Raw genomic sequence first — 22,330 nt, forward strand, 5'->3', positions numbered from 1 at the left:
CTTTATTAAGATATTTAATTTCAAAATATTTTCAAAATATTATTCAAAATGTTTAATTTCTGTAAGTTTCATTCTTCTGTGATTGTGGAAGTGTCCAAACAGTAATCATTCTTTTGGTACTGAACAATCTTTATTAAGTATCTTTATTAAGATATTTAATTTCAAAATATTTTCAAAATATTACTCAAAATATTATTCAAAATATTTAATTTCTGTAAGTTTCATTCTTCTGTGATTGTGGAAGTGTCCAAACAGTAATTATTCTTTTGGTACTGAACAATCTTTATTAAGTATCTTTATTAAGATATTTAATTTCAAAATATTACTCAAAACATTATTCAAAATATTTCATTTCTGTAAGTTTCATTATACTGTGATCGTGGAATTATCCAAATAGTAATCATTCTTTTGGTACTGAACAATCTTTATTAAGTATCTTTATTAAGATATTTAATTTCAAAATATTTTCAAAATATTACTCAAAATATTCTTCAAAATATTCAAAATATTTAATTTCTGTAAGAACGAATCGGTCCATTACCATTTTCAAGACTCCTCCATAATTTCAACAGCTCTATTACACACATAACACCGAAGAATTCGAATACAGAAGACCTCACCGCGACCAAGGCGCCGCGACGCCCGCGTTAATATCGATTCTGATCCTCTCTTCGAGAAAACGAAAAAAAAAAAAAAAAAAAAAAAAAAAACACCAATCTTCCCGCGATAGAAAACAACGTTCGAGCGTCTCCACAGAGATCGACCATACCACCACCAACGTATCCCAAACTCCCAAACATTCGTCCATCGAAATGACCACAATCTCCCTGTGTACACGTATTCGAAGGTTACCGTATTTCCTCGCACAAGAGATATTTCTCGAATTTACAAATCCGTGGAATTTACAATTCCACCCGGTGTATCCCCGAGTTAATTCTCTCGAGCGCACGAAGGTGCAACGATTGAACATCTTGGTGCAACGATTGAATAACGTGGTGCAACGATTGAACAACGTGGTGCAACGATTGGAGAACACCGTAGTCGCGTTCGTAATAGTTTCGAGAATCGTTCCCACACACCGAGAGAAGCAGAAGGCCCCGTTCCCCCGGTCCCCCGGTCCCCCTTAACCCTCAAAGGGTTCAAATGTGTACGGAGAACCGGGTGACGAGGTTCGTTGCACGACGTCCGAAAGATCGGTGGATTTATCCTTTCTGTCGGTGACATCGCGGGGCGCACGGAGGATACGGGGAGAGGGGGGGGGGGGTTCCACGCGACGTCGGGGTGAGGTAGAGAGGGGGAGGGATACGTTGGGCGCCGAAAATGTCGTTGATCTCTGTCGTGGAACTGGTCGGCGACCGTTTGCGCTCGTATCGGGGCGGGAGAGGAAGGATCTCCTCCGGGTTCTTCGACTTCGATCCAGACGCCGGGAGCAACCTCTCTCTCTCTCTCTCTCTCTCTCTTTCTCTCTCTCACCTCTATATCTCCGTCTCTCCACTCCCCCCGTAACGAAAGGAAGGAAGGAAGGAACCGACACGGGCGAAAGGGGTGCACGCATGACCCTGAACCCAACCGGCGCGCCACCCGGTACAGGGGTGCGAAGCTCTCTCCAAACGGAGAGAAAGAGAGAGAGAGGGATGGTACGCGTGACGGAGGAACCGGCGGAGGGGAGACAGAGAGAGAGAGAGAGAGAAAGAAGGGGGGGAGAACCACCGCGCGCGCGGTATATATGCCGAAGAGGGAGATGCGAAGCGAAAGAGAGAAACAGTCGGAGAGTACAGTCCCCGGGATCAATACTCCCGCGTCTTGCGATCATTCATCTTGCCACGCCCCTCTGCTCTCTCCACGCTCTCCCTCTATCGTTCTCCGTCCGTTTCTCACCCCTTCCGTGTCTCTCCTGGTGTGTTCCACCATCTTCATCCCCTTATGTGTATATGTATACACACACATACATGTATACACACACATACATGTATATACACATGTGCATGTGTGTGTGGCGTTGTGTGTGTGTGTGTGTGTGTGTGTGTGTGTGTGTGTGTGTGTGTGTGTGTGCAGCACCCCTCGTAATCGCGCCCGTCGCCCAGTTTGCCGCCCGATCCCGCTATCCATTACCGAACGACGCGTAACCCCGCGCGTTCTCGAACGGCGGGGGAGGGGAGTAGAAACGAATTTTTTCGAAGGCCACGCACCCTCCTCGTACCCTCCCCGTGCCCTCCTCGTAACCTTCTCGCAACCCCCCGGAGGAATCGTCTCCGTCGTCACTCGTGTCACCGGGTCTCGATCTCTCGCGAGAAACGAAAAACGGTGGAGCTGAAGGACGAAGTACGCGAAGAAGCTTCGCGAGAGGGAACCGGTAACCCCGTACGATCGCGAGGGTCGTGCACGCGTGTCTACGACACGGTCACGGGGCATTGGAATCGATAAATATCCAGAAACGCGAGCCGTGACGGTTGAAAACGCGCCCATGGTGGGGCGGCGGAGAGAAAAACCGAGAAAGGTGTGCGCCCGTGTATGCATAAGAGAGAGAGAGAGAGAGAGAAATCGTTAGCAACTACGTAGTAGCGTATATACGCGTCGAGCATAACGCGTAGTACGGCTACACTTGACTCGTCGTTGCACGTGATTCAAATGAGTTTCTCGAGCCCAGCCCCTACCTCCCACGCGCGCCAGCGGACCGAGAGTGGGGAGGGGGACTGTACTAGGCCGGACGGACGGACGGACGGTGAGAAAGGGTGGTCTCGAGGAACGAGTGTCTATGTGTGCGTGTGTGTGTGATTGTGTGTGTGTACGTGTGACGCTTGTTCCAGATAGAAGGGCTCGTCGGCGGAACGGTCGATCCGATCGAGCGTCGCGATAAAAGAGAGCCTAGAATCGGACAGACGGAAGTCTCTGCTCGCGTGGAGATCGATATGTTGCTTTCTTTCCCGAGCCTTGCCTCCTCGCCCTTCGTCCGCCCCCGTCCCCGCCCCCTGCCGTCTATTTCCCTGCCCCTGTCGTCTTTACGCGCGCGACCGTGCTCTCTCTGTTCGTTTTACCCGCGCGCGCCTGGAGTTTCCTCTTCTTCTCGTGGGGCTCGCGCGCCGCAGGAGTGGCCGGCATCTAGAATCTCTTCGTGCTTCTCTCTCTCTACTCTCCTCCCCTTGAGATACTCTCTCTCTTGCTCGTGGAACATCGAACATCTCCCGTTGGATGCCGGCTAAGAATGCTGGGAAAAATGTCTCGGGGGAGACCACGAGGAGGGACCGGGCGCGAATCTCTTATAAATTATCGTTTTGCCGCCGCGGTTCTGGGATAATTTTCTTGGAGAATGAGAGAGAAAGAGAGAATTAATTTCGTTAGGAATCGGGAGCGGTCGAATCGAAGTAATCTTCTCGACGACGAGCGACACACGAGCGTGTCGACGAGAAAAATGAAATCGTTTCGAAACACGCTCGGTTATCGTGTACGAGATACGGGGTTTGGGAGAGAGAGGGATGCATTAGTGTGTAGGAAGAGTAAGAGAGAGAGAGGGATGCGTGGATGAAGAGGGAGAGAAATTTTACCGGGGTTTTGGGAGAGAGTGTGAGATCCGTGTACTGAACGAGAGAAAGATGTATTTTGTGTAGAAAAGAGAGAGAGATTCACAGGGTTTTGGAAAAGCGTGAGAGAGAGAGAGAGAGAGAGAGAGAGAGAGAGAGAGAGAGAGAGAGAGAGAGAGAGAGAGAGAATGTGTGGGAAAAAGAAAGATCCACGGTGTGTGAGAAAAAGAAAGATCTCACAGTGTATTGGAAAAGGGAATGGAAGATTCACAGTGTGTGAGAAAAAGAAAAATTCACAGTGTGTTAGAAGAGTGAGAGAAAAATCTTAAATATGTAGAAAAAAGAAATATTCATGATAGGTTGGAAGATTGAGAGAAAGATCCAGAGTGTATTGAAAGAGTGAAAAGAAAATCCATAATGTATTGGAAGAGTGAGAGAAAGGTTCAACATGTGTAGGGTAAAGATCCATGGAATATTGGAAGAGAGAGATCCACCCTATATACGAAGAGCAATAGAACGATCCATAGAATATAAGAAAAAGAGAGAAAGATCCACAGTGTGTTGGAAAGAGAGAGAAAGGTCCACAGTGTGTTGGAAGAGTGAGAGTAAGATCCACAGGATGTTAGAAGAGTGAGAGAAAAATCTTAAATATGTAGAAAAAAGAAAGATCCATGATAGGTTGGAAGATTGAGAGAAAGATCTACAGTGTGATGGAAGAGTGAGAGAAAGATCTACAGTGTGTTAGAAGAGTGAGAGAAAAATCTTAAATATGTAGAAAAAACCAAGATCCATGATAGGTTGGAAGATTGAGAGAAAGATCCACAGTGTGTTGGAAGAGTGAAAAAAAGATCCCAAATGTGTAGGGAAAAGAAAGATCCATGATAGGTTAGAAGATTGAGAGAAAGATCTACAGTGTATTGGGAAAGTGAGAAAAAGATCCACAGGGTGTTAGAAGAGTGAGAGAAAAATCTTAAATATGTAGAAGAAAGAAAGATCTATGATAGGTTGGAAGATTGAGAAAAAGATCCACAGTGTGTTAGAAAAGTAAGAGAAAAATCCCAAATGTGTAGGGAAAAGAGAGCAAGATCCACAGTGTACTAGAAGAGTGAAAGAAAGATCCACAGTGTACAGGAAAAGTAAGAAAAAGATCCACAGTGTGTTGAAAGAGTGATAGAAAGATCCCAAACGTGTAGAAAGAAGATCCACCCCGTAACACGAAGAGAGACAGAAAGATCCAAAGCGTGTAGCGAAAAGAGAGAAAGATCGACGGGTACGTTGTAAGAGCGCGAGAAAATATCTACCATGTATGTGTGTGTACATGTAGTAAAAAGAGACATCGACCGTGGTGGATCTCCCCGCGCGAAAATTCGCCTCTGGTACCGAGTATACCGACCTAAAAGAGAAATCGTGGAAAATTCGCTCGTCGGCCGCGGTTACGCGACAACGAGCGCCCGGCGTGGAAAATAGACGAAAGCTAGACGGTCAGGGGGGAAGAGCAGAGGGAGGGAGGAGGGACTGGGAGGCCGAGAGGGCCAGAAACGAAAAGGGAGGGCGGACTTGGAAGCTGTGTAACCGCTTGGTTTAAAAGCTCCGGTTATCCCCGGGTGCCTTCTCCTTTGAACCTCCTTTCTTGCTCTCCTCGTCGCGAGTCGTTACGGACACTCCGTTTGAACCCAGGGGCTTTCCCTCGCGCCGCGACACGTAAACGGGGAAATATACCGCGCCTCCTTACGTACGACTCTGGTATCGTTCCACGCTCACGGAACAACCGAATTCGTCGAAAAGCGTTCGGAACGACATTAACTTGACCTTTCCCCGTGCCACGGATATTAATAGTTGGGCAACTTGCGCAACACGGAAGGGTTATAACCGTCCTCCATCCGGGAGAGACGGAACAAAGGTTCTCGCGTGTCTTACGAGACCGACGAACGCGAGTCGCAACGGACGCGGAACGGACGCGCATGCGCGTCAACGCGACCCACAGGTCGAAATTTATCCTTTTCCAACCCCCACCCCTCGACATCCGGTATCCACGTATAGGAAACGCGTACGATATCGATCGACGATCGCTCGATCACCGTATAATAAACTATTTTTGATTCGACGAATCATAGATACGATAAATCATCACGGATATGTCTTTGTCTGCGCAGCAATGGAGATCGATGAGATCGATGACGACGACGTCGAGTATTATCTGAATACCGACGCAGCTGGGACCGGTACATGCAATGTCGAGGAAAGGGACAAGCAGCTACTCAAATTGCAACAGTACATAATGTCGGAAACTTGCTCCACACGGTGAGTGTGTTTCACCTTTTTTTTTATGTCGTAAACGTTCTATAACTTCATTGAAGGGAACGCTCAACGCGGTTTGCATGCTATACGGAGAAATTCACGAGTGTGGCCGTATGAAAAAGAACAACGATGATAATGATAATAATAATAATAATAATAATTCAATTTACCATGTTTGTTTCAACATATCGATAATCGAGGTACAGTAATTACCACGCGAATACTTCTCCACCGGACCTAACCCTTTACACTCGAGGCTTCCTCGCTACTAGAAACCGACGTCTCGAGAAAGTCCTTTAAGTCGTAAAAATAATTTGGAATTAAACATTTTTATTTACTTCGCGTACGTGTGTTTACTCTTCACAAAAACGTGATATTTCAATTCCAATTTGAATTCCAAACCACCAAGTATTCCCGGATAGAAAATAATACACCGAATTGGGTAGCGAGCAAAGATCTCCTCTCGAGTCCAAAGGGTTAGAAACATTCGCAAACATTATTTACGACTATTTTTTCAAATCTCGCGATCATTCGTCCACGAAACATCTCCAAAGGCGAGACAGACACATTTACCGCTCTCTTGGAGGAAAACTCGCGCAATCGAGGAAAATTACGTTGGAAAAGTGGGGAGAAAGCGGAAAAATGACCCGAAGCGTCTCGCGACAGCATCGAGTTCAGGATAACAACGAGAATACGCGAACGATGCTCGACGGCGTAAAGCAGACATTGAATAAGCTCCGTTTCGATGAAAGAAACACGCGGTCGGTTGATTTCCATACCGAGAGAAAGAAAAATCGTCTCGGGGCGGACTCGTGCCACCGTTGCTACAATGTAACCCCGAAACTCGCCCTCCCCCGGTCCAGGTTCGAGTTTTTCCGAGCGCCGCGGTGCAACGGATGCGCCGCGCCGAAACGAACCGGAGACTCGTCCATAAATTCTCGAAGCGCCGGTGGTAGTCGACACGCTCGCTGTTTCTTCAACGTACGAACGAATCTCGCCTTGCTTACCAACCCTCGACCCCCTTCTTCTAAGAACGTTCCCTCGGTGAGCCACCCCGCGAACTTTCGGCTCGAGACGTTCGTTTTTACAACCGCGGGGCCCCCCCATACTTGCTGCGTTTTACATTCTGTGTACTTTGCTCGCTGGTCGACGAATACTCGTTCGGGTACCGATGGGCGGAGGAAGGTACGTCGCGATTGGTTTTATGGCGAGTTTTGGGGAGATTGCAAGGAGTTAATGCTATTTTCATTGTGTGGGGGAGTTTTTGAGGGACGAGGGTTTAATTTGGTTTTTTTTTTGGAAAGTTTGCTCGATGAGTTTCTAAAAGGGAAGAATGGTACACTAAGATTGAGTCTAATGTACCATATGGTACATAAGATTAATCGTAAGAATAGTGAGAGTCTATCGATGTGGGTAAGTTTCTGAGAGTGTCCGAAGAAATGTTTTTGAATTTCTTGGGGGAAATTGAGAGAAAAGGAGATGAAAATAATGAGAACCTAGCAATGTTTAATTAAACATTTTTGAATTATTTTCGGTAAATTTGCGAGAAAAGGAAAGGAAAATAGTAAAATCCAGCGTGGGTGAGTTTTTGAGGGAACGAGGGTTTAATTCGATGTTGGGGGGGGGGGGGGATTTCCTCGATGATTTTCGAAAAAGGGAAAAATGGTACACTAAGATTGAGTCTTATGTACCATATGGTACATAAGATTAATCGTAAGAATGGTGAGAGTTTATTGATGTGGGTAAGTTTCTGAGAGTGTTCGAAGAAATGTTTTTGAATTTCTTGGGGGAAATTGAGAGAAAAGGAAATGAAAATAATGAAAATCTACCAATGTTTAATTAAATATTTTTGAATTATTTTCTGAGAGGAGTGTTCGAAGAAATGTTTTTGAATCTTTTGGGGGAAATTGAGAGGAAAGGAAATGAAAATTATAAGAACTTATAGATGTAGGTAGATTTCTGAGAGGAAGGGTCCAAAGAAATGTTTTTGAATCTTTTGTGGGAAATTGAGAGAAAAGGAAATGAAAATAATGAGATCCTACCAATGTCTAATTAAACATTTTTGAATTATTTTCTGAGAGGAAGTGTCCAAAGAAATGTTTTTGAATTTTTTGGGCGAAATTGAGAGGAAAGGAAATGAAAATTGTGAGAACTTATAGATGTAGGTAGAGAGGAAGTGTCCAAAGAAATGTTTTTGAATCTTTTTCGACAAATTGAGAGAAAATAAAAGAAAAATAGTAAGATTCTAGGAACGTGGGTGAGTTTTTGAGGAAATGAGTGTTTAATTCGATGTTTTCGAAGTAGTCTTCGATGACTTTCAAAAAAGGGAAGAATGGTACACTAACATTAAGCCATCATCAGAATAGTCAGTCTATAGATGTGGGTCAGTTTCTGAGAGGAAGTGTCCAAAGAAATTTTTTTAATTTTTTGTGAGAAATTCAGAGCAAAGAAATGAAAATTGTAAGACCCTATCGGTGTAGGAAAGTTTCTAAGAGAAAGTGTCCAAAGAAATGTTTTTGAATCTTTTGTGAGAAATTGAGAGAAAAAGAAAAGAAAATAGTAAGAACCTACCAATGTCTAATTAAACATTTTTGAATTATTTTCGATAAACTGCGAGAAAAGAAAAGGAAAACAGTAAGATCCAGCGTGGGTGAGTTTTTGAGGGAACGAGTGTTTAATTCGATATTTTTGAAACAATCTCAGATAACTTTCGAAAAAAAAAGAATAATAAGAACCTATCGATGTAAGTTTCTAAGAGAACTCGTATCTAATCAAATGTTTTTGAATTGTCCCCGACAAACTGCGCGAAAAAGGAAAGAAAAATAATAAGAACCTACAATGTAGGTAAGTTTCAAAGAAAAAGCTTTTATCTAAACATTTTTTCAATATCTCCGATAAATATCGAGAAAAATGAGTAAAAGTGACAAGAACCTCCCAATGTAGCCAAGTTCCAAAAAGAAAGCACCTAATGAAACGTTTCTGAATCGTCTCCGACAAATCACGAAAGAAAGAAACAAAAATAACATAGAACGTACAAATAGAGTTGAGTTTCTTAAAAAAAAAAGCGCACCTGATCGGATATTTCGAGCCAAGAAAGTCAAATTAATAAAACTCTACCAACGTGGACCAGTTTCCCAGAGAACCCATTAAAGTGTCTCTGAAACCTAGAACAACATTTTTTTTCTTCCACACTTGCGTTTTGCATTGGTATTGCATCGTTCGTTCGATCGACGAGAAAAGATCCTCAACGACTTTCAAAAAAAAAAAAGGAAGAATTTGAAAAAAAAAGCGATACAAATCTACCGAACTAAGTTTCCAAGTGAACGTGTGTCTAATTCGATCTCTTCGTCAGCGTCTCGAGATCCGAGAAGGTTTCTCAGTAAAACGTCGAATTATCGAAGGAATATTTCGTCGATCCCATTGGCGAGGAACACGAGAGCCAACGAGAAGAACGAGTACAGGGGAACGAACGGTCCGCGAGCGTTGCGACGGGGTGGATATCGAGAATAGTAGTCATTCGAGATTACCTACCGCGGAAAGAACTACTACGATCGGACGTGGCGGACCCTAGCCAAATATACACGGTGCGTCAGCGTCGCGGCGCGCGGCGTCGCGTCCTCCCTTCCTGCACCGTCCAACTGGCAGGCGCCTCGTTTGAGGTCAACGTCATTCGCTTCTCTCTCCTTTCTCGTTCCCTTTCCTTCTCCCGTATTCTTCTCTGTCTCTCTCTCTCTCGCACACACACGTACTCTACCCCAATTTCTCTCTCTCTCTCCCCTCTAAGTCCCCCCTCAGTCTCGTCTCGGATGAGCGAACTTTGGAACGAACATAGGTGCACCTATGAGCTCCGCGGTTAAATAGACCGTACAGCGAAATTTAACGTCGGTTTCACCGATTCCGCAATCACGGGGGGAAATAGTTCGCCGATAGAGTCCAGCCCCCCTCTAACCTCTCGATCGCGTAAAAGTTACCAAGATCGCGTCAATATCGATCCAGTTCGCGCGAGACTCGATGGGGAAAAAAAAAAAAATAGTGTTTCGAAAAGGTTCGCGTACGATTTCGCAAACGATTTCGTGAACCACTCGCCTAATTGACACGGTTGATTTATTATGCACCGCGAGACACGCGAGCGTCGTCGTCGTCGTCGTTGCCGCTGCCGCCTCATCGCGTTACGGTGAACGTTACGGCGCGCGTTTCGCCTCGATTCGATCTCGATCTCACCGCGAAACGTACTCTTTCCACGAACGAATCGAGTCGCGCGATTCACGTACCAGCGGGGATGATGACGCGAACACGTACGCGCGAACCGTTCGTGGAACATCGTGCGCGCTCGTCACACGGCCGAACGTTACGCGCGCACCGGCTATCGACGAGAACGAGCGAGCACTCGAGTGCGTCGATCGTACGCGCGAAACGTTATGGATCTCCTTCCGTGGACCGTTCGGGCTGTTTCGCAGGTGCCAACTGCACCCAGAGCGTGTAATTAAACGCGCGTTTCGTAACCGCGCACGGTTTCCGATTACCGGCTACCGGTGGACGAGCAACGCGCGTTGCTGCGATCGGCGAACTTACTTCCCTTTGTCCGGACACGTTACTTTCGACGTGCGAACGATCACTCGCGATAATCCACGAGCCGCCTGCGATCGGTATCGCCGAAATTACCCGTTCATTATTCTTACTCCGATTTTTCACGGTGCTACCGGTGTTGCACTTCCTATTTTACCGTTCTGTTACATCCTTCCTTCTTATCGAAACAACTGTTCTCTTTGTATACGAATCTTCTCTTCCTTTGGAATATTTCTCTTCGCATTTAGTATTCCTTTTGCCGTACGAATTGTTTCTTTTTTCGTCATTTTCCTTTTTGCACTTAACACTTACTTTTCTTTTGTCGTAAAAATTGTTTCTTTTTTTTATTATTTTTTTCTTTACATTTAAACCTTACTTTTCATTTGTCGTAAGATTTTTTCTTTTTTTTATCATTTTTTTCTTTGCACTTAAACCTTACTTTTCTTTTGTCGTAAGAATTTTTTCTTTTTTTAATCATTTTTCTCTTCGCATTTATTCGTAACTATTCTTTTGTCATACGAATTGTTTCTTTTTATAATTTTTCTCTCTGCACTTATTCCTTACCATTCTTTTGCCATACGAATTGTTTCTTTTTCTCTGTGTCTCTTTTCCCACTTGGACCGTACTATTTGAACGCATTCTTGGAAAATTGTTTCCAGAGTTGAACTTTCATACTTTCTGCAGATTAACCTTCTATTGTTTTTCTCTTCGTAACTGAAGAGCCAAATACGATTATCCCTAGTTTCATTTCTTCTCGATTAATTTAATCTACTTCTTTTTCTCTTCGTGTACTCTTTTGTATATTCAGTACACTTTCCAGACACAATTTAATCTATTTCTCATTCTCGTTGTGTACTCTTTTGTATATTTAGTACACTTTCCAGTCACAATTCATTCTACTTCTCATTCTTCTTACGCACTCTTTGGTACATTTAGTACACTTTCCAGTCACAATTTATTCTATTCCTCTTTCTCCTTTAGTAAAGGAGTAACCATAATTCCTCCTTGCTCTTTCTTGTAGTAGAATTATTCCTCTTTAATTCTTCTTATTCTAAAATAATTTCTTCTTAATTCTTCTTATTCTAAAATAATTTCCTCTTTAATTCTTCTTATTCTAAAATAATTTCTTCTTAATTCTTCTTATTCTAAAATAATTTCTTCTTAATTCTCCTTATTCTAAAATAATTTCTTCTTACTTCTTGTTATTCTAAAATAATTCCTCCTTAGTCTTTTTTATTCTAAAATAATTTCTTCTTAATTCTTGTTCTTCTACAATAATTCCCCCTTAGTCTTCTTTATTCTAAAATTATTTCTCCTTACTCTTTTTTATTCTAAAATAATTCCTCTTTAATTCTTGTTATTCTAAAATAATTTCTCCTTAATTCTTGTTATTCTAAAATAATTTCTTCTTAATTCCTGTTATTCTAAAATCATTCCTTTTTAGTCATTTTTATTCTAAAGTTATTCCTCCTTACTCTTCTCTATTCTAAAATAATTTCTCTTTAATTCTTGTTATTCTAAAATAATTCCCCAAGAGTCTATTTCATTCTAAAATAATTCCTCCTCAGTCATCTTTATTCTACAATAATTCCTCCTACTCCTCCTTATTCTAAAACAATTCTTCCATGTTCTAAAATAATTCCTCTTCACTCCTGCTTATTCTAAAACACTTCTTCCATATTCTAAAATAATTCCTCTTCGCTCCTCCTTATTCTAAAACGACACCTTCCTACTCCTTGTTCCAAAGTAATTCCTCCTTACACCTTCTCCCTCGAAAATAATTCCTCTTCACTCTTTCCACTTCCAAAACAATCCTACGATCCTTCCAGACCCTAAATAACGCAAATCAACACTCAAACACAGATTCATTCGAACCAAATCCTCCTCCAAAAAATGTTCAACTATCCATTCTCATTCCCAATTCGAACCATCGACGAATATTATAAATTCGACGATCGAGACACGGGGATTATTCCGCGCGAAGTTCGAGCAACGATGAAAATATCTATAACCGGTAGTGGTCGCGGTGGTTTTTGGCGCCACGATGCGTTTCAAGCGCGAGACGCCGCGCGTCGTGCACGTGCGAAATATTCTCGAATACCGACGTGTTCCGGGCGAGCCGATGGGTTCGGCCGGTTGTACAACACGAGACGGACGAAACAAAATACTGCTAAAATTAATCCGGACCTTAGGTCACGTCTGCAACGAGTCTAGACGACGATGTCGTCGACGACACGACTGGTAAGCGGACCGAACCGTGTGGGCGTGACATTTTAACGAGTTCGGTTATTTCGACAAATTTCTGTGTCGTTTCTTCGCCGGTTTTCTTTTTTCGTACGATAGACCGGTCGTGCCGCTACGTCATTTCGTAGCCGGAAAATCGTTAGCGGTCGCGATGCCTCGAAATATCTACGGGGTCCGACGAAAAGTTGGCAAATACTCCCGGGTAGGCGACTTCTTTTCCAATTATTTTTAGAATCGTTCTTTTCATCGACTGCAAATTACCACCGACCTAAAGAAACGCGTTACGCGTTGAAGTCTCTGCGTGAATTGTTCGGTGACTCTAAAATGCGTAGAATGTGATTTTACAGACGATGTTCGATCGTTAAATTTCGAAATTCGTTGGGAAATAATTTCTTCTCGATACTTCTTGAGCTTAAATGATTATTCCATGTTTTAAAATAATTTCTACTTGATCTTTCTTGTAGTAGAATTATTCCTCTGTAATTCTTCTTATTGTAAAATAATTTCTTCTTAATTCTTGTTATTCTCAAATAATTTGTTTTTAGTCTTTTTTATTCTAAAATAATTTCTTCTTCATTCTTATGATTCTAAAATAATTTCTCCTTAGTCTTTTTTATTCTAAAATAATTTCTTCTTAATTCTTATTACTATAAAATAATTCCTCTTTAATTCTTGCTATTCTAAAATAATTTCTCCTTAATTCTTGTTATTCTAAAATCATTCCTTCTCAGTCATTTTTATTCTAAAATAATTCCTCCTTACTCTTTTTTATTCTAATATAATTCCTCTTTAATTCTTGCTATTCTAAAATAATTTCTTTTTAATCCTTCTTGTCCTAAAATAATTTCTTCTTAGTCATTTTTATTCTAAAATAATTTCTTCTTAATTCTTGTTCTTCTACAATAATTCCCCCTTAGTCTTTTTTATTCTAAAATAATTCCTCCTTACTCTTTTTATTTTAAAATAATTCCTCCTACTCCTTATTCTAAAACACTTCTTCCATATTCTAAAATAATTCCTCTTCACTTCTCCTTATTCTAAAACGACACCTTCCTACTCCTTGTTCCAAAATAATTCCTCCTTACATCTTCTCCTTCGAAAATAATTCCTCTTCACTCTTTCCACTTCCAAAACAATCATAGAATCCTTCCAGACCCTAAATAACGTAAATCAACACTCAAACACAGATTCATTCGACCCAAATCCTCCTCCAAAAAAATGATCAACTATCCATTCCCAATTCTACAATAAATTTGTTGCTGCATCGAACCCATATCACGCTTTCGAATGCACATCACCGCCCAAGCCGTGAGCTCACGGGAGAAAAAAAGCGCGCGCAAAAAGAGAAGCTCGCGCTCCGAAACCATTGAAATTCCACCATGGAACGTACACACGTTTTGTATAATACTCTCTCTCTTTCTCTCTCTCTAAAAATTAATCACGGTCCCATTTTCGATCATACGAGTATATCCGTGAAATTGATTAAAGAACACGAATCTCGTTGTTCACGAAGAAAGAAACGTTCGAAGCATTCGTTTACCATCGGTCTCGCGTTAACTCGAAACGATACGAAAGGAATGCACCCAATGCTCGGTGCATCACCATCGACGTATGGAAATTCCGTTGGAAAAACGTGAATCTTTCGAGCCACGTGCTAGCTGGAAAGATTCGTCGGTCGAGCGTCGACCGATGACTAGCCGATTTGTCTGCCGCGGCGAGCATTTGCCACGTCATGCCTCTTCTACCGCTCCGGAGAACAGATAATGCAGACATTGTTCGGTGTGAACGCAGCCTTCGACCAGATGGCACAATTTTCCGATTGTCGTCGTCGTCGTCGTCGTCGTCGTCGTCGTCCTGCGCTCCCGCTTTTTCATCGCCGACGTTGCTCGCTCCAGCTTTCAATACACGAAACGTCCACACACACGTTCCTATACGTGCAAGAGACTTACCCATACTTGCAAGAGACTTACCTATACCTACACAGATGTACTTACACATGCAAGAGACTACCTATACCTATATAGATGTACCTATACTTGCAAGAGACGTACCTATACCTACACAGATGTACCTATACCTACACAGACGTACTTATACCTACACAAACGTATCTATACGTGCAAGAGACGTACTTATACGTACACAAACGTATCTATACGTACACAAACGTACTTATACGTACACAAACGTACTTATACGTGCAAGAGACGTACCTATACACACACAAACGTACCTATACGTGCAAGAGACGATGGAGGGGTAGAAGGCCCAATAAACCGGGATTAGGGTATTACCACGGGTATTTGCGATTTCGATTTACGTTCGGGTAATTTCGTGATCTGGTTTAGAGGACTTGAAAAATGGATGTATCAGCTCTCTATCCACCGGTTATTGGGACAACGTCGCGGGAACCGTGCACCGGAAATGCACACGATAAACCGGTGGATAACTGACTGGTGCCGTCGATACCGAAAGTCTCGATTTTTTTTTCTCTCTTCTATTTTTTTTTTTTTTTTTTTTTTTATTTTTTTATCTCGCGCGTAACCACAGAGATCGAAACCCTGTAACACTTTTGACCGAAATTAACGCGAATTGACGCTGTTTCGGGGATCGACACCGCTAACAATAGTATCTGTCGCCACGATGTTAATTTTAACGTTGTTGTTCGGGTAAAGTCTCTGCCCCCCCCCCCCCCGCCCGCCCCCCTCTACAGCTCGCGATAAATATATTTACCGTTTCGATCACGAGTCGAATCCGTGCGCGGTGGAATAATCGTGAATTTCCTCGTTGCGTAGCCATTTTTTTCTTTCTTCTTTTTTTTTCGCTTCGGTAAGAATTTCAGAAACGTTGAACAAGAAGAAAAAGAGAGAAAATAACGGCACGGTGTGTCGGTGTCGTTATTCGGGCGTAAACAATCGGGTATCGAGGCGTGGAGGGGGGACGAAACGGAGATACGTCGAGAATTGGCAAAACAAGAAACAACAACAAATATAAAAAACGATCTTGCGCGAGTATCGAGCCAACGGATATCGATAACGCGTACCTCTCGTCGATATAAGCCCGCGTAACTATCGGTGAACATTGAATATTGAAACGAACGCTGTTAATGTTTACGACATTCACTCGAGTATGTATAAACTTTGTGTACAAGGTGAGTCGATTAGAACTATAGTACGAAATATCTTTTTAAGAAGAAATATTCAATGGATTTTCGAAGGCTCTTGCAGAATGAATGCAATTCTTTCTTTTTTGTTTTGTTTTTTAAGAAGATGTTAAAACGATCGAATTTTTTCATTGGTGTTTCGTTTTAAGGTTGCGTTTAAACGACGAATTCAACGACCTGTAACGAGGTGATCTCAAATTGACCTCGAAACTCAAAATTAAACAAAATAACGTTATTGTATCGTTTACAAACGTCTCGGGAAGTTTCTCGTAATATTAGCGCGTAGTTAACAATAATACATATTACTGTGCTGGATTGTTACGATTTCAAGGAAACTTTACACTTACCTCGCAGTACGAATATTTATAAAGACAAGAAGTTGGATACTATTAATGTTTACACGCGGTGTAAGTGTATTTGTTCAAGTATCTCGAGGAAAACTATTCAGTAAGCAAACGATAAAATTACATTCGTTGTTTTGTTTCATTTTTAGGTTCGATGTCAGCTTAAGGTCACCTTAGCACAAATCCTTTTATTAAAAAGAAGTAACATTGATCTTCAAGAAATTCAAAGTCATTTTAAAAAATCATGTTGACAAAAATTGATTGCATTCGTGAAGGTCATCGAGTGCAACAGAATCTATCGAGAAGTTTTTTTAATAAACCCAATAGGTAACGAGATATTGTAGATAATAGTTCTTATTTACACACTCTGTGTATAATAAATTGCTCAGTAAGTTTTGTCGTTCGATAAAAAATGGAGCTATTAGGTTCGTCGTTGCAGAATGGATGCAATTCTGCATTTATGTACTTCTGCATCCATGTAATTCTGCATCCATGCAATTCTGCATCCATGCAATTCTTCATCCATGCAATTCTTCATCCATGCAATTCTGCATCCATGCAATTCTGCATCCATGCAATTCTGCATACATGCAATTCTTCATCCATGCAATTCTGCATTCATGCAATTGTGTCATCTATGCACTTCTGCATCCATGCACTTCTTCATTCATGCACTTCTACATCTATGCACTTCTACATCCATGCAATTCTGCATCCATGTAATTCTGCATCCATGTAACTCTACATCCATGTAATTCTGCATCCATGCAATTCTGCATTCATGCAATTGTGCATCCACACAATTCTACATCCATGCAATTGTATCATCTATGCACTTCTGCATCCATGCAATTCTGCATCCATCTAACTCTACATCCATGTAATTCTGCATTCATGTAATTCTACATCCATGCACTTCTACATCCATGCAATTCTGCATCCACACAATTCTGCATCCATGCACTTCTGCATCCACACAATTTTGCATCCATGCAATTCTGCATCCATGCACTTCTTCATTCATGCACTTCTACATCTATGCACTTCTACATCCATGCAATTCTGCATCCATGCAATTCTACATCCACACAATTCTGCATCTATGCAATTCGGCATCCACACAATTCTGCATCCATGCAATTCTACATCGATTTTCAATATTTCTCTAAATATACCACTTCCATTTGGCGAACACGTGTAAAGTTCCACACAAGACCCGTCGACTCGTTCGTACATATACAATTATTCAAAGTTCAAGTGTCATAGTATTTTTCTTTTTAATTTACAATGGAGAAAAGCGAAGAAACTTATCGTACAAGCTAGTATATTCGACCCCGAGTTCGCTCGTAACGGGTCGACTCGCGCGCAACACGATTAGCGATGGTTTTGCAAAACGAGAGCGGAGGGGCGAACGAGCACACCGGACAAAACTTTGTTCGACTATAATGGACGTCGGGAAAAAAGAAGTTTAAAGATACCAGTTTATCCCGCGCGATCGTTAAACGCTTAACGACTCCGTTCTTCGTTTCCAACGGTCATATCGTGCCCGAAACACGTTAGATCATCCGCGCGTATGCAACGCTCGTGTTTAAAACCCGCCTCGGGGCCACCGAGCCCCGGAAGTGACGAGACTCCCGGTCATAAATAGAGCAAGATAAATAATTCCCTGTCGAAGAAGAGTTTCGACCCCGTGTATCGATCCACGTGTACCGAGCGAGCTGATCCGCGTTTTAACGAATTTAACGAGAAAAAGAAACCATACGAAACAATTCGGTTCAGGGTTAACTCACGGTAAAATTTACGCTTAATTTTTTACCTGGAAGGTAATTTTCTACTCGTTGATTCTACGCGTGGATGGATGTCCTCGTTTCAAGTTTTAAAGTACAACGCGGTGGTAGGTAAAAATGTTCGATAAACTGGCCGTCGTTAACCTTATTTAGTAATTAAATATTAACGGTAATCTTATTTGGAAATTTGCGAGTATTGGAGTTCGTTGTACACGCTTTCAAGGGACGTAAGTTGCGTGCCAGTGTTAAGTCGATTAAACGTAGCCGGGTTTACGTACCGTTTGGATACTCATTTATTATATATATACGTCCAATTGTATTGTAGATACCGTGATAATTAAGGAAAGTAAAATTTTGTATAGTACATCGTACGATTATTTTTCTACAGCCATTGTTCCGGGTTACAAATTTTCCAAATGTTAACTTTTATCGCGAGAAACTTTGGCAATGTTCTATACTGAAAAATTCTTTTCCATTGTTAGATTAATTACTATAGTATTTATCAACGATTCTACTAATCGTGACAAACATTAAAACCACCATAGTGATCAATTTCACCACGATTGAAACTCGTTAAAAAATTCAAACCAGCTCGTTCTTATCTTTTTACCTACAACTATTCAAAGACGTCATTATCAAACGACTAATTCTCCAATAAAACATCAGAAACGACATTCACCGATTTCAACGTTAATTCGTACAGGTACACACCAATCCTGATCGAGATAATCAAAAATCGAGATAATCGTGGTGGTTGTACCCCACGCGTGAAAGTTCCAAGTAGAAAAAAAAAAGAAAAAGAATCTCCAAAGCGATGTCTTTTAGAGCACGTGCCCTTCGCCCTACGACCATCTGCCCGTCTCGTTCTCTTCACGGCCCTCGAGAGTTTCTTCGGCTTTCTTCTTTCCTCGCCCGGTCGTAGCTTCTGCAGCGAGCAGCGAAACGACGCTCGATCGATTGACGTCACGATATTCCAGCATCTGCCGCGGAAAATGGTCATTAAAGGGTCCCTCGCCTCATTAGGAACCACTCTCTCCCCCTCCCCCTCTCTCTCTCTCTCTCGCTCGCTCTCTTTCTCCCCTCTCTCCCGTACGCGCGATAACGCCCAGCGAGCGTCGTTGAAAACTCGGGGGCTCGTCGCACGGTACCGTAGAGAGGCGATCGGGTCCACGCCCGGCGTGGAAACTTTTAATAATGCGGTCCCCCGCCAATTACACACGGCGAGCGCTGTGTCCCGAACCCCCCACTCCGTCGCGTTTCGCGCCAGGGACACAGCGCTCGCCGTGTCGTTCGTGGAACTTCGTGGCCCTTCGCGGGAGAGAAAAGTCCACGGACGCGGTGGCGGATGGTAACTCGAATCGCGAGGTGAGAGAGCGGCGGCGGGGTGGGGGGTGGAGCTGCGAGGGGCAGCGGGGAGGGGAAAGCAGCGGCTGCGTTACGCGTGTAACTTACCCTACCGCGCGCTTTCGGTCACGTCCCCGCGAAGCTTTCGTAACACGCCATTATCGACAGCCTTCTGCTCGGCGCGTCGCGCCGGGGGAAATTAAATCGACCGACAAAGACGGGCGGGGTAGAGGCCCGGCCGGGGTGTTCTCTCCTCGAGAAGTTCGTTTTCTTTGTCCTCCCCCTACTCCTCCTCGAGGCCCCAGTCAACCGTTCGGGGGTTTTTCTCGTCTCGTGCCTCGTCCTTCTCTTTCTTCTCCTTCTCCTTCTTCTTTCGTACAATTCGGAGATTGTCGCGAAACGACGAACTCCTCGTCCATCGACTCGAGTTTCCGAAAGGGGCCGCGGACCAACGACGTTCCCGACTTGTTCGCGCGCTAACGGAAAAGGGATTAAGGGTGCATCGTTGAAATGGCAAAGTTCGCGGCAAGAGAGCGGCAAACAGAAGCGTCGGGCAACAGAAACACCCGCGAGAACAGTGTCGTCGTTTGCGGCAGCCGGCTTTTAGGCTTTCTGCTCTCTCTACGACCCCCTCCCTCCCTTCTCTACCGTGTCGGCCCCCTTTCGACGTAGCATCGCGGCTTTTCCTGTATAGCGACACTCTGTCGACGCTGATCAAAGCCAAAGTATCGTATTGTAAATTTCCCGACACTTATCGCGAGATTCGTTTCTCTCGGTTAACGTCCGTACCGTGTTTCGGGTGGACTTAATTACACGATCGATTCGAGCACTGTTTCGAGGTCTCTCGGGTCGATCGATCGAACGTGAATATTGACTAGAATGTTACGTATTGCGCGATATGATCTTTCGTCGATGGAAAATTGGGTAATTTGTACGTGGATGACGAAATGAACGGAAATTTTCGTTGGTATTCGGAAATGGAAATTTTCATTGATATTAGGGTTGTTTGGAAAATTTTCACGGATCGAAATTAATACACTGAATTAGGTGACGATCGAGAATCTCTTCTCGAGTCCAAAGGGGTAAATTGTATATTCTTCGTTTTGGAAAATTGAGTAATTTGTACATGGATGACGAAACGAACAGAAATTTTCGTTGGTATTAGGTTATTTGGAAAATTTTCACGAATCGAAAATAGTACACTGAATTAGGCAACCGAGAATCTTTTCTCAAGTCCAAAGGGTTAAATTGTATATTCTACATTTTGGAAAATTGGGTAATTTGAACCTGAATGACCAAACGAACAGAAATTTTCGTTGGTATTAGGTTATTTGGAAAATTTTCACGGATCGAAATTAATACACTGAATTAGGTGACGACCGAGGATCTCCTCTCGAGTCCAAAGGGTTAAATTACATATTCTCCGTTTTGGAAAATTGGGTAATTTGTACGTGGATGACCAAACAAACGGAAATTTTCATTGGTATTAAATTGTTCAGAAAGTCATGTCATTTTCCAAAATGGAGAATGTATAATTTAACCCTTTGGACTCGGGAGGAGATCCTCGATCGCCACCTAATTCACTGTACTATTTTCGAGTTCCAGGAGAACTTCATGCTTTGGAATTCAAATTGGAATTGAAATATTACGTTGTTGTATACGTACTAGTATACAAAACTGTTCCATTCCAGATTAATTTCACTTAAAAATTTTCTCGTGGCATCGATTTCTAGTAGAAAACAAGCCTCGAGTGCAAAGGGTTGATAAAATGTTTGCACACTCTAAAAAAATCGTGTTTCATTTTCACCAAAAAGACGAAACGACCTTCTGAACAACCCAATGTAATAAATATACCATTGATTAAAAATCGTTGGAGAACTTTACGTGAAACGCGGTTTTTTTTATTTCGTAGCTGGTATATTATAATTGCTACGAGGCGATACCGACTGGTACGTTGTAGAAACGTCTGGAAAGGGGCAGGATTGATTTATTACTCTTTGTTTCCATTGTAAATGTCAATTGGGAAATACCAAGGTCGAAAGAACGTTCGTGGAAGCCGGTTGGAAGAACATTGTTCGAGATACGATCGACAAATTAATTCGAAGGATGCCTGGAATCGTTCAAATGGTAGAGATCATCCAAAGGAGGATATTTCAATGAGAAGTTTATCTCGTGCTATCGAAACACTGTTCTCACGAGTGTTGCATGATATGGAATAGGGTGAAAGAATGACTTACGTCGTACAATTATCCCTTTTGTAACGAATAATTTTTTTTTAGAATGTATTTTCGATATCATGGGTCGTTGGTGAGATATTCCATCGCATCGAAATAAAAGTCACCCTCTGGACGCAAAATTATTTAATATTGGGTCGTCCCAAAGTTGTGTTTATATTTCTTGCGATACGTTTCGTAAACACACGAAGCTAGTAGAAATTCAGCTACGAGATTGTTATGCTTAGGTTTAGTTTGTAGAGGGCATTCGTGAGCCTACGGTCGTGACTTTGCGAGAATTTTATATTCTTATATCTAGAAGATATTTATGTTCGGTACTCGATAAGATAATGAACGAAATGCGTGTCCATTTTCGAACACGATGACAAGTGCAGCGAATAATATTTGTGTCCTTCGTGGGAAAGGTGTTTTATCGGCTTGTACGAGATGAAAATTGTTTGATCGATTTCGAAAGGGAAATTTTAATGTGGAAGATGAGCCACGAGATGAACGAAGACATGATTGGTAATTTGGTGAACGAAACTAGGAGTTTATCGATACGAGAAATGTTGAATGGTAAAAATGTTAACATTGTGCGTACATAGATATTTGAGGAAAATGGGAATGGTGCGAAAGTTGGATGTATGTTTTGTAGGTAAGATTAAAATATCATTTTGTATGGTAAAAAAATAGGGGACGACTTATCAATGTTAGTATCTTTATCTAAATAATTGAAAATTCTCCGAATGATAAAAGAAATGATTTTCCATTGGTATTCTTCATGGAAAAATCGCACAGTACCTATCATTCTTCTCGTATGAAGATTAAAAAATTCTCAATCAACGATATTTAT

At 42.3% G+C, this 22,330-nt stretch overlaps 1 protein-coding gene across 4 annotated transcripts in view; it reads left to right on the forward strand.

The window, feature by feature from the left end:
- LOC143148497 (serine/threonine-protein phosphatase 4 regulatory subunit 1) overlaps nt 1-22,330 on the forward strand; it is a 261,332-nt gene that overhangs the window by 31,008 nt on the left and 207,994 nt on the right. For all 4 annotated transcript variants that reach the window (XM_076314887.1, XM_076314890.1, XM_076314886.1 and 1 more), the window contains exon 2: nt 5,672-5,819. In XM_076314887.1, coding sequence (XP_076171002.1) covers nt 5,674-5,819 — 146 coding nt within the window. In that variant the 5' untranslated portion in view covers nt 5,672-5,673. The remainder of the gene's footprint in view (nt 1-5,671; nt 5,820-22,330) is intronic.

This window comes from Ptiloglossa arizonensis, chromosome 6 (assembly GCF_051014685.1).
Source record: "Ptiloglossa arizonensis isolate GNS036 chromosome 6, iyPtiAriz1_principal, whole genome shotgun sequence".
Classification (NCBI taxonomy): domain Eukaryota; kingdom Metazoa; phylum Arthropoda; class Insecta; order Hymenoptera; family Colletidae; genus Ptiloglossa; species Ptiloglossa arizonensis.